The sequence below is a fragment of the Kogia breviceps genome, chromosome 14, assembly GCF_026419965.1.
Source record: "Kogia breviceps isolate mKogBre1 chromosome 14, mKogBre1 haplotype 1, whole genome shotgun sequence".
NCBI lineage: Eukaryota > Metazoa > Chordata > Mammalia > Artiodactyla > Physeteridae > Kogia > Kogia breviceps.
The window spans coordinates 50,199,930-50,212,942 of NC_081323.1; the positions used below are offsets into that span (position 1 = coordinate 50,199,930).

At 43.0% G+C, this 13,013-nt stretch overlaps 1 protein-coding gene across 3 annotated transcripts in view; it reads left to right on the forward strand.

The window, feature by feature from the left end:
- The first annotated feature begins 5,943 nt into the window (after positions 1-5,943).
- DNAAF9 (dynein axonemal assembly factor 9) overlaps positions 5,944-13,013 on the forward strand; it is a 149,853-nt gene continuing 142,783 nt past the window's right edge. For all 3 annotated transcript variants that reach the window (XM_067012213.1, XM_067012214.1, XM_059037678.2), the window contains exon 1: positions 5,944-6,123. In XM_067012213.1, the coding sequence (XP_066868314.1) occupies positions 6,041-6,123 (83 nt within the window). In that variant the 5' untranslated portion in view covers positions 5,944-6,040. The remainder of the gene's footprint in view (positions 6,124-13,013) is intronic.

Here is a 13,013-nt window from a genome sequence, read left to right on the forward strand (position 1 = left end):
TTTAAAAGTATTTGTGGGCTTCCCTGGTGGTGCAGTGGTTGAGAGTCTGCCTGCCGATGCAGGGGACACGGGTTTGTGCCCCGTTCTGGGAAGATCCCACATGCCGTGGAGCGGCTGGGCCCGTGAGCCATGGCCGCTGAGCCTGAGCGTCTGGAGCCTGTGCTCCGCAACGGGAGAGGCCACAACAGTGAAAGGTACGGGTACCGCCAAAAAAAAAAAAAAAAAAAAAGTATTTGTTATTCATAGAAAATAAATTATAAGTATCTAAATTATACATTTTTGTAATTATATTCTGATCATTTGGTTCTTTTCAATAATTCCTTGTTTTGTGGTATTTGCTTATAAAATCCCTTGCAGACACAGTCTATGTTCATTTTCTTTGTGTCATAGCTTCTACAGTGGTCACATCTAACTTCTTTAGTTCTTTTGTCTATTGAACATTCATTAATGAGAAAATATACTCAAAATTAGCATTATGAGCCAATATACTGAACATATACTAGGATAAAGTTAACAACCCTGAAAATTGCTCTTCAAATATGACTTGTTGAAGCAAATACCATCTTTCATGGAATGAGATAGTTTTTCATTTTTCAGTATTATGTTGCATCTCTTGATCAATAACTTTTTATTTATTTTTTATAAATTTATTTATTTTTCGCTGTATTGGGTCTTCGTTGCTGCGCATGGGCTTTCTCTAGTTGCAGCGAGCAGGGGCTACTCTTTGTTGCAGTGTGCGGGTTTCTCATTGCGATGGCTTCTCTCGTTGTGGAGCACGGGCTCCAGTAGTTGTGGCACGCAGTCTCAGTAGTTGTGGCTCATGGGCTCTAGAGCACAGGCTCAGTAGTTGTGGCACACGGGCTTAGTTGCTCCGTGGCATGTGGGATCTTCCAGCACCAGGGCTCGAACCCGCATCCCCTGCATGGGCAGGCGGATTCTCACCCACTGTGCCACTAGGGAAGTCCCTGATCAATAACTTTTAAAAATGTTATCCAGTAACAGAAAAAGAACATTGTCATCAATTTTTCTTCCTTTCTTTTTCAACACTACACATGATGATTCCACTGGTTCCCATGCTGGAAGAGTATTTAGTTCTTGTACAAGAATCAAATTCTTCATGAGATGAGATCCATTTCAAAAGGCAGTCATGAAAAATAGAACTACCATACGACCCAGCAACCCCACTACTGGGCATATACCCTAAGAAAACCATAATTCAAAAAGAGTCATGTACCATAATATTCATTGCAGCTCTATTTACAATAGCCAGGACATGGAAGCAACTTAAGTGTCCATCGACAGATGAATGGATAAAGAAGATGTGGCACATATATACAATGGAATATTACTCAGCCATACAAAGAAATGAAATTGAGTTATCTATAGTGAGGTGGATGGACCTAGAGTCTGTCATACAGAGTGAAGTAAGTCAGAAAGAGAAAAATAAATACCGTACACTAACACATATATATGGAATCTAAAATAAAATGCTTCTGAAGAACCTAGGGGCAGGACAGGAATAAAGACACAGACGTAGAGAATGGACTTGAGGACATGGAGAGTGGGTAGGGTAAGCTGGGACGAAGTGAGAGAGTGGCATGGACATATATACACTACTAAATGTAAAATAGACAGCTAGTGGGAAGCAGCCACATAGCACAGGGAGATCAGCTCAGTGCTTTGTGACCACCTAGAGGGGTGGGATAGGGAGGGTGAGAGGGAGATGCAAGAGGGAGGAGATATGGGGATATATGTATATGTATAGCTGATTCACTTTGTTGTAAAGCAGAAACTAACACACCATTGTAAAGCAATTATACTCCAATAAAGATGTTAAAAAAATCATTCTTTAGTGCATTTTACAGTTCTCTTAAGCAATGGAGTGTTTCAACAATACTGGTTTCTCTTCTTTCACTTTGCATAATCTATTGCTAAAGAGTTATTATAAACTATGAACAAGAGGTAACTAAGTTTCCCTTAAAGTAAATAAGAATTTGAGGGGCATTTTCTTTATGATTAAAGTATGATTCAGTACTTCAAATAAACTGAGGAGTCTCCATTTATTAAAGCAAGCTAACAAGTTTCTGAATGCAAGAGAAATGAACAGTACTGAATGCCAACAAAATCACAAAAATTCCTCAGTTGCTCAGTTGGCGCTTAAGAGAACAATTTCATGACAATTACATCAAAGTCAACAGGAAAGACATCAGGTGTTGTATGAGCAGCACCATGCAGAATATGAGCCAGATAGCCTAACTGCTTCCCTACTTTACTTCAGCTTTGAATAAACAATGTCTGCACTTTTATGCGAACATCTACCAACATTTGTATTGGTATCATCGCCACCAAAAGCAGTACAATTTTCTTTGTTAACTCCTAAGTCAATAAGAGAGTCTCTGCAAAAATTTGCTCTTGTTTCTGAAGTCTCATCTGGAAGAGTCTTTACTTAAAATAACCTTACAAGTGAGCCTTTTCACAAGAAGGGTATTGCACAAGCAAATTTTCCTGCTTTGTCATTACTTGCATCCATAAAAAGATGAGGCATTTAGGACTTTGATAATCACTGCAATAGTAAATAGAGTTATTATATTTCTAATTATTGTAGTAGGTTTTGTCCTGGCATTTGACATTTTGCTTCCAGTTTTGGAATTAGAAAATCCTGCTGGTAGCAGTACATTCAAAGAGTCATTTGAGCTGAAAGACTGATGACAATATACAATGTGGGAGACTGTTACAACTTCTGCTGTGATTATTTTATGTTCTTCATCTAGATTTCTTTTAATCAAAATTTTATCACTTTCTTTGATACAAGTTGAAGAAATCACGCATCTTTTACTCTTAGCTGATAGTATATGCTGGTTTATATCTGACTTTCCACCATTTTCAATACTGAATGAACACTTGCATACTACACAAAGAGCTTCAAAAGGAATTTTCCTCATTTAATTCAGAAAATGTATCATGAAATTCACACTTGCATTTTGGCACTTAGGGGTTCAAATATAGCAAATAAAAACGAGGTAACAATTTATTTTCAACAAGGGTGCCAAGACAACTCAATGGGAAAAGAAATGGTGCTGAGACAACTGGATAGCCACATGCAAAAGAATGAAGCTGAACTTCTACCTCATATCAAATACAAAATTTAACTCAAATGGATCAAATACCTATATGTAAGAGCCCAAATTACTAAACTCTTAAAAGAAAATGTAGGGGTAAATCCCTGGATTAGGCAATGGTTTCTTACATATGACACCAAAAGCACAAGCAACAAAAGAAAAAAATAAATTGGATACCATCAAAATTAAAAATTGTGTGCTTCATAGGACACTATCAAGGATGTGAAAAGAAAACCCACAGAGTGCGAGAAAATTTTTGCAATTGTATACCTGATAAGGGACTTGTATTTAGGCTATATAAAGAACTATTACAACTTAATAAAAAGACAACCCAGTTAAAAAATGGGCAAAAGATCTGAACAGACATTCCTCCCCCAAAACATAAAAATGGCTAGTAAGTATAGGAAAAGATGCTCAACATCATTAGCTGTCAGGGAAACGCAAATCAAAGCCACAGTGAGATACCACTTCACAGCTACTAGGATGGCTATGAACAAAAAGACAGTAACTGTTGGTAAGGAGGTGGAGAAACTGGAACTCTCATACATTGCTAGTGAGACTGTGAATGGTACAACTGCTTTGGAAAACAGTCTGGAAGTTCCTCAAAAGATAGAGTTACCCAGCAATTCCACTCCTAAGTTATATACCCAAGAGACTTGAAAACGTGTGTCCACAGGAGAACTTGTACACGAATGTTCACAGCACCATTAGCTAAAAAAAAAAAAAAATTTAAAAAGTGGAAATGTCCATCACCTGATAAATGGATAAGAAATATGTGAGATAACTATGCAATAGAATATTATTCAACCATAAAAAATGAAATCCTTGTGCATCCTACAACACGGATGAGTCTTGCAAACATTATGTTAAATGAAATGTCAGTAACAAAGGACCACATACTGTATGATTCCATTTATGTGAAACGTTCAGAATTGGCAAATCCATAGAAGGGGGGCGGGAAGAGAGAGAGAGAGAGAGAGAGAGAGAGAGAGAGAGAGGCAGATTAGTGGTTGTCTATGGCTGGGATGGTTGGGAAGAAATGGGGGAATGACTGCTAAAAGGTATAGGGTTTCTTTTGGGCGTGCTGAAAATGTTCTAAAATGACTGTGGTGGTGATCGCACAACTTTGTGAATATACCCATTTAATTATAAAAGAAAAAAAATTGGTAATAGCGACCAACGCAAGAACTGAAAAAGCTGTATTTAGTAAATCTCATGACTGCATCACTGCATCTGTCACAAGCCCAAATTCATATCTAACGGTAAGGTGGGAGTTGAGTCGTGAAAGGGTTGCGAACTGGATTTTACGAAAAGCATATTGAACTCAAAGGTGAATATCTAGTCTGCCTGCAAAGGAGAGCTGTACTTGTAAGGAACAGTCTCCCTTAACAAAGTCGGAGCTGAGCCAATACGGGTTGGCCAATGATACGGAAAACTCGAACGAACTTTTTGGCCAACCCAATCCAATATTTTGGGAAGTTAGCGTTCAGAGACTGGCAGTATTTCAGAAGCGTGAGCGCCCAGCGATTGACAGGCTTCCAGCTTTGTTAGTGTGGTTACTGCAGTAAGGAAGCTGAGTACCTGCTAACTATCAGAAGCTTGGTCCCTGGAGTGAGGCACTTGCTGATTGGTTGTTGTCTAGAAGCGTGGAGCTGTCAATGATTGGCTGACTTTCAGAAGCTCTGGACTGTCGTTGATTTACGAACTTTCAGAAGCCTAGCTACGGGAGTGAAGGAGTTGTTGACTGGCTGATTTTCAGAAGCCACTGGAGTGAGGCTGTCGCTGATTGGCTGGTTTGTAGAGCCTGTGTACTGATGTGAAGTTATCTCTAAATAATGGTGGTTACTTGATCAGGACTTACAACTTGCGCAAAAAAAGTCTTTTCCTTTCTTGAATATGAAAAATAAGTACTTTTAATTTCTAGTTCCTTCTTTTGGTCTTCCCTCAGCTAAACTCGCTGGAGACACCGTAGACACTGTACAGATCTTTTATTTGTAAAGGTAGGATTTTCAGTTAGTGATTTAAGCACCAATTACTGTGGCGGAAAAATAGCTCTAATAGTTTTAAACTGATTATAAGAAAATAAATTCAGGACATTTAAGGCATCCTGACAAAGTCAATATGCGACGCAGGATAAAATCATTAAATACGTCCTGTATATACAGGATGCCTGGAAACTGTCAATTACACAGAAGACTGACGCTCGCTGGGATTGCAGTCGGAAACGGGTCGAGTCAGAATCTGAACTGTAAAGGGCAGGGATCCTCTGGGCCCCTGTGAGCCCCTAAAGTCTGCGCAAGGCTGGACGCGCACCGCTAACCTTAGGTCGGCTAGATATCGGCTGAATGTTTGAAGGGAGGGTGCACAATTGACTAGCAGCGGGTGAGGAAACAGCTGCAAGGAACCAGCCTGGGAGACCGGGGCACGAAAGCCGAGCACGAGGGCGGTTCAGATCTCCGCGCCAGGGACCTGCTGCGGCAGCAGAAGGCTTTGCTGGAGGCCGAAGTGGAGTGGGCGGGGCGGAACGAGGCCCCGCCCCCGGGCGCGCCCGTGTGCGAGGCTGGGGGCGCCGCAGAGTCCCACTCCACGATGCGAAGCCTGAGGAGAGGCCAGAGAGGCGACGCGGTAGCTTTCACTCTGGGCACCCACGCTCCCAACGTCTACCCCGGCCGCCTCGAAGCTTAAGGAAGACTTGACCCGCAGCTGTGCGCTTGCCCCCACCCCCAACCAGTCCCGACGCCCCCATCCGCGCTCTTTGCGCGCGTCCGGCTCCACCCCCGCCCCCGACGTGCCCCCGCGCACTGCGGCCCCCGCCCACCCGGCACGCCCAGCCGCCCCGCCCGGCCGAAGCGGGCCAGGAGACGCCCCGCAGGCTTGAGTGACCCTCGCAGCGGCGCTGTCCTCCTCCGCCTCTCGCAGCCATGGACGTGTATCCCCCACACCGGCTGGGGCTGCCCCGCGCACGGTCCCCCGGCGGCCCTGGCCGCGGGTCGCCCTCCGTCAGGTACGCGGGGCCGAGGCCGCAGAGGGGCCGGCGGGCGGGCAGGCGGTTGCGGGCTGTTGGGGTCTGGAGACGCCTCCCGCCGAAGGGCGTGGCCCGATATGGCTTCCTTGCGGACGTTTTTTTTCTGAACGGTTCCCTGACGAACGTTTCCCGAGGAGCGGCTCTCGGTGCAGAGGCTCCCACAATGGCTCCTGTATCGACAACCCCACAACAGCTCCTCTGTGAAGACCCCTTATTATGACATCCCCAACCCCATAGAACATTTCTCCCCAGAAAGATTCGCCTATCGAGAACCTCCACAGTGCCTTCTGTATGGTTAATTCACTTGCCTTCCCCATAGGATATTTCCCCCAGAGACGGCCATCTGTGGAGACGTTCCCTCACAATAGCTCCCCTTATAGACCCCCCCAAATGGGTTTCCCTCGAAATGGCTTACCTCTCATGCTCCCCTACAGTAGGTCTCCTTTAGAGCCTTTCCGTCTCACTGCGCCTTCCCTAGAGAGTACCCACCTCCCGCCCCCTAGGAACACCCAAACGGACAGCATCTTCCCAGTTGCGCGTTTCCCCACCTCCCCCTGCCCCAGCCCGAGCCTCTCCCTCACTCCACGATGGAGAGCTCAGGTTGAGGACAGGTGGAGGTCATTAGGGACCTGGATAAGGAAAAGGGGGCCAGAATCCCCGAAAGCTGCGGATCCCAGGCCACAGAGCCTAGAGATAGAGCCCCCGGGTGCCTCAGTATAGGGAGGGTCCCTGCCCCCTTTCGATATATGAAGATTTGTTTCTGCTGTCTGCTTCCTGTGCCTTTGGGGCTGACCTTGATAGTTTCGGTATTATTCGTGATGGAGCTGCCCCAGTGGAGTGTAGAGGTTGGGATGATGGAGGGGTTGTGGCAGAGACCATTGAGAGGAAGGGAGGAAGAGAGAAATGGGCTTTGGTTCTGCTAACCTGTCATTAAACCAGAAGAGGGTTTTTATTTGTTTTGTTTGCTTTTTCTTTATTCTAGCTACTTAACAAAGCAAATACGGTGTTGTTTCCTTGAAAGAAGTTTGTGAACTTATATGTGAGAAGGGCCTTTCCTGTATCCTTGTTATGGTATTTAAGGCATTGTATTTTGGAATTTTTGCTCTCAAATCTTTTTTTCTTTGTTTTGTTTGTTTTTACTCCACCAGATTCATGGAGGACAAGAACTGAATCTTAAAATCCAGCCCCTCTCTTACTTACCGACATTCCTTCTTCCACCCCAGCTACTAACACATGTTGGTTGAATAAATAAAGGATGGGGAGGTGGGACTAGATACCCTTGATTGCATTTGGGAGTCCTAATTTGCTTCTGATTTGGCAGGTGATGCTAGGTGACATATTTGGACTCCTGTTCTGCTCTTCAGTGGAATTTCAGTGGGCTCTACAGTTCCAAGTGTTTAGCAGCTTATGGTAACCATCTCCAGTCTGTCCTAACGTTTCTGGCAGCCAGTTTCACTGTTAGAAAGTATTTAAACTTTGAATAAAATAGAAACTGCACAGGATACTTTAGAACTTGAAGCAGCCACACTTTAAATCCAGGGTCTGTGTAGACTTGAGGTTCATCCCATATCATCTTGAGCTTTGAAGTCTGGAGTCTTTGAGACTTTTAGGGAAAAAAGAGCTTCTGAATAAAATCCATCTCTGAAATAACTGCTTCCTTCCTTGCTTCTGGTAGCATGTCAGTATACATTTTTTTTGTAAGTAGTGTTTTTATGTTAAAAAGATCAATGTTGGCTAACTTTACTAATCATACTCAAACTCCGAATTTTCCATGCACAGGAATGATGTGTATCCCTTCATGGTAAAAACTTCTGGTGTGTAATTTGTCACTCTTTCCCTCATTTGGTGATTGTTGGTGCTCCAGATGGTGGCTAGTCTCAGTCTGGGAACCAGAGCAAGCTTCCAGGTGACCTATGTTTGACATGTAGAGTGAGCAAGAAGTAAGCCTTTGTTTCAAGCCACTGAGATTTTGGAGTTATTACCAAATAATTATCTTTACTTGTACTAAGGAACCAGTGGAAATAGTTGAAATATGCTTTCCTACTTCAGATCTTTTCCTGCAGAGGAATCTGATCCTGCTCAGGACTTGTTTAAAAGTTTAAATGTCACTGCCTCTTTATGCAAATAATCCACCATACACTGTGCTAGGTGCTGTGGATTCAGAGCAATAAGGCAGGCCTCTGCCCTGCAAGAGCTCCTTTGTAAGTGGAGAGAGGTAAAAATCATAATACAGAGTGGTGAGAAATAAGTACTGGGGAGGAAATAGGGCTGAAGAAACAATAATGTAAGAAAGCATAGTCAATTGGGGACTCAGCAGTTGGAAGAATGGAGTTGCCATTTATTGATGTTGGGAACATTGGAATAAGAGCAGATTTGTGGAGAAAATAGAGTTCAATTTTGGTCTTGTTCGTTTGAGTTTCCTAATAGATAATAGATAGCCAAGTGGAGATATTGGATTAGCAGTTGGATATATTAGTCTGTAGTTCAGGAGAGATATTGAAACTGGAAATACTGCCCATATTACTGGTGACTCCAAAATTTTTTTTTGAAAGCTGTGAGACTAGATAGAGACCCAGGGAGTAAATGTAGATAGAGAGGAGGACCAACATCCAAGCCCTGGGATATCCCATGTAAAAAAGGCAGTGTAGCAATATCTTCCAAATTCTGAGGGGAAATCGTTTCCTACCTCTGAGATAGGGGAAGAATCAAGGATAGTCAAATGATAAATGCAAGAATAGACTATTAGATTTGGTAACGTGGAGGTCATTGGCGACCTTGACAAGAACAGTTTTGGTGCAGTGGGTTCAAGAGGATATAGAAGAGGAATTGAAGACAGTGAGTATAGATAGTAACAGTGATGTTGTTTCAAGGATTTCTGTAAGAGAGAGCAGAGTAATAGGGCTGTGACTGGAAGGGCATGAAGTGTTAGGTTCTTTTTGTTTTTAGGTGGGCAGATAGCATGTTTGTAAGTTAATGGGAATGGTGGAGTACAGAGAGACAAATTGATGATTAAAGAGAGAGAAGGGACAATTGCAGGGGTGAAGTCCTTGAGTAGATGAGAGGGAATGGCGTCTGGGATATAAATGGATATGTTGACCTTAAGCTCCATTGCTACATGGACAGTTCATCTGTGGTGATTATATTGACCCAAATACTGGTGAATTAGTAGCTTGGTAGCGGGACAGAGTGAACGTCCTCTTCTGATTACTTCCATATTCTCAGTTAAATAAGAAGAAAGGTCTTTGGCTAAAAATGAAGAGTGGGGGAGGTGTTGGAAGTTTGAGGAGAAAGAAGGTGTAAAATTCATCCAGGAGAGTGGGAAAAAATGAGTTGAATAAGGAAATGTTTTAGGGCACCAGGTGCCCATTTGGCATTTGTGGTCATAAATTTAAGGTGGGTGAGACCCAGTTAGCATGGTTGAATGCTTCCCCTTCAGCTGTGTTGAGCTGCTTGGATATGGGCACTGTGGGAGGGAGTGGCTGAGGTAGGATAGAGGACATAATTGGAAAATAGGAGTAAAGGAACTGAGAGGTAAGGATAGTGGAAAGGTTATCTCAGTGCATGTTGAGATCATCATGAATTAAGATGGGAGTAGTAATAGCAAGGAGACAATGATCCAGAAGCTAAATCTTGAGAGAATGTCGAGGACTGAGTGACCTACAGGTTTGTAGATGTCTGTATCAAGGAGGGATAGTGGGTGGTTATTGTTTGTTGGCATGAAGAAATCATCCAAAATAAAATAGTTTCCCACAAACAGAGGTGTGTTTCTAGATTAAAAGGACCCTGCAAGAATCCAGCACAATTAATTTAAAAATATCCATGCCAAGGCACATCATCATGACCTTTTTTTTTAGAAATTTATTTTTTATTTGTTTATTTTTGCCTGCATTGGGTCTTCGTTGCTACACGTGGGCTTTCTCTGGTTGCAGCCAGCGGGGGCTACTCTTTGTTGCGGTGCACTGGCTTCTCATTGTGGAGCACGGGCTCTAGATGCGCATGCTTCAGTAGTTGTGGCGTGCGGGCTCAGTAGTTGTGGCTCGCAGGCTCAGTAGTTGTGGCTCGCAGGCTCTAGAGCCCAGACTCAGTGGTTGTGGCTCATGGGCTTAGTTGTTCTGTGGCATGTGGGATCTTCCCGGACCAGGGCTCGAACCCGTGCCCCCTGCACTGGCAGGCGGATTCCTAACCACTGCGCCACCAAGGAAGCCCTGGGCTGGGACCATTTTTTATTGCCATTTCCCTTATTGCTTGCCCTAGTGCTTAGGTCAGTGTCTGGCACATAGTCAGTACTCACTAAATGTGAACTGCTGTTGTTAGCTGTTATGAAACACTGCTTGCACTAATTATTTATTGAATGAATAAAGCATAATTACAGGTGAAACTGTGGGCTATGGGTGTTCAGAGAATGAAGAAACACAGTTGTAAGCTAGATGGTGGGAAGGTGGTTCACCATAGTGATTTTCTATAGAGAGCGCTTATGGAAAGCCTCACAGAGGCAGGTTTTCTCTTCAGGTGATGTTTATTGGTCAGGTACCAATACCTGTGGTTCTCTTTTGGGTTTACAGATCTACAGAAGTGGTAATTGTCCCTGCCTTAAGAAAATTCAAAATACAGAGCAAGACTATGACCTTGTGTGTCTGAAAATGTGAAGTTTCACCTTCAGTATACTTGCTTGGATGCTGGCCAGGGAGGCTTGGTTTGGTGCTTATAGAAGTAAAAAGGGTTTGCTTAGTTATGTTTTTATGACCTTATTTCTGGCCCAGGGTGTAGGTCTAAGTATGGGTTTCCCCTGCTATCAGAAAGTAGAGCCTTCCTAGGAAACCTTTTGTAAGGTGAAACAGCCTAAAGCGAAGGAGCAATTACCTTAGAACACATCTTGCTAACAGAGGCACAAAATAAATCAGGATAAAGCACAGATGCTCACAGACACAGTTCAAAGCTGTGTAGGCTTGTTGCTGTTATGCTGAGTGTAGTTACCAGGGAAGGAGCTTGGCAGTGCCACTCTCATTGCTACACTGCAGAACAGATGCTGGCTATCTTTGCTTTTCACCTTTTTTCCTAAAAGCAAAAACCCTCTTCAGATTTCTTTCAGTTAGTGAAAACAGGTAGATCTTATGTAAAAGCGAACTTTGAAAAGCAGGGGATGCCCCTGTCTGCATTTTCATATATGTCTGGGATGACTGTGTTCTGAGGACTCTTATTTAGTGAGTATAGTTGCATTAATAGTGCACAATATTGTAACAGTGTTTCCTAGCTCTTGGGCTCTTCTGTGATATTCTAATTTTTGGAGAGGGGGAGTACATGAGATACAGATGCCCTCAAGAGTTCCACAGCTTAAATATTGTTTTGCGGGCCTCCCTGGAGGCACAGTGCTTGAGAGTCTGCCTGCCGATGCAGGGGACACAGGTTCGTGCCCCGGTCCGGGAGGATCCCACATGCCGCAGAGCGGCTGAGCCTGCGCGTCTGGAACCTGCGCATCCGGAGCCTGTGCTCCGCAACGGGAGAGGCCACAACAGTGAGACAGTGAGAGGCCCGCTTACTGCAAAAAAAAAAAAAAAAAAAAAAAAAAAAATTGTTTTGCCCTGAAATTAAAAGGAAAAGAAAACACAGAGTTTGCTACTTGGGTATTTAAAACGTTTTCTGTGATTTTGAACCCTAGTTCGAGGGAAAGTTAGCTAATTTGGCATGCTTTTTGCTTTCAACTTGTTTGAAATAATATTAGGTTTATAGATGAGTTGCAAATATGGTACATAGTGTTCCTATATGGCCTTCACTCTGCTTCCTCTAACGTTAACATGGTGCGTTTATCAAAACTAAGAAATTAATATTTGTACCGTACATTAGTTTATTAGGTAAACTTTGTTTACTTAGTAAATTTGTTTTTATTTGGAGTTTATTACTCCAGACTTTATTTGCCCAGTCTTTCCACTAATGTCTTTTTTCTATTCCAAGATCCAATCCAGGATTCCACAGTGCATTTATATTTGGCATGCTTTTAATAGTCAAAGAAGTGAGGGAAAGTACTTGTGGATGCCTTTTGAATGAAGACCTGTGAAACTGACTTTACAAAGAGCAGATTGTGTGTAGAAATGCTCAGAGAAATCTGGAGAAAAGGAAGAAAATGGAAAATAATATATTGTTACAGTGGAACATAGTGACAGCCTTTGAAATAACATTTTCCATTTGTGGTGGGGAGCATTTTCTGAAGTTCTCAGATTTAGTTTGTAGAGAGTCTTATATACCCCAATTTGTGAAATATGCATAGACATGAATTGCAGTTGGGTACAAGTTTTAACTATTTTAGATAAGGTGACCTGTCAGGAACCATGTTTGGCAGCTGGTAGAAGATGCTTAACAATAATGACTTAACTTTGAGGTTTACTCTCTCTTGCAAAAGATGTCTGTCTAGAGGAGAGCAGGCTAGTCCTGTTATGAAGTCATCAGGGAACCAGGCCACTTCTGTGTTTGTATTTAGCAAATGGATTCCATTTTCTCCATAGCTTCATGGTCACAAACTGGCTGCAGGAACTCTAGCTGTCAGGTCTGTCAGGCAAGAAGGGGAAAGAAAAGCAGCAGCTTTCCTAGTTGAGTCAGTTCTTTCCCTTCAGAAAACTTTCCTAGAAGCCTCCACCTGATGGCTTTTGCATGTCTCATTGGTCAGCTCTAGAAGCAAAGGAGCTGTGCCTATTGCTGCTCCAAATAAAATTGGAATACTATTGGGTTGGCCAAAAGGTTCATTCGTTTTTTTCTGTAAGTGGCTCTAGTAGTGCTTAGTTGTCTTTAACTTCATTCGAAACAGTTTTGTTAGATTGTATTATGACAGCTGTCATATCAGCATGCATTAAAAAAAAAAAACTTATCAGGACTTCCCT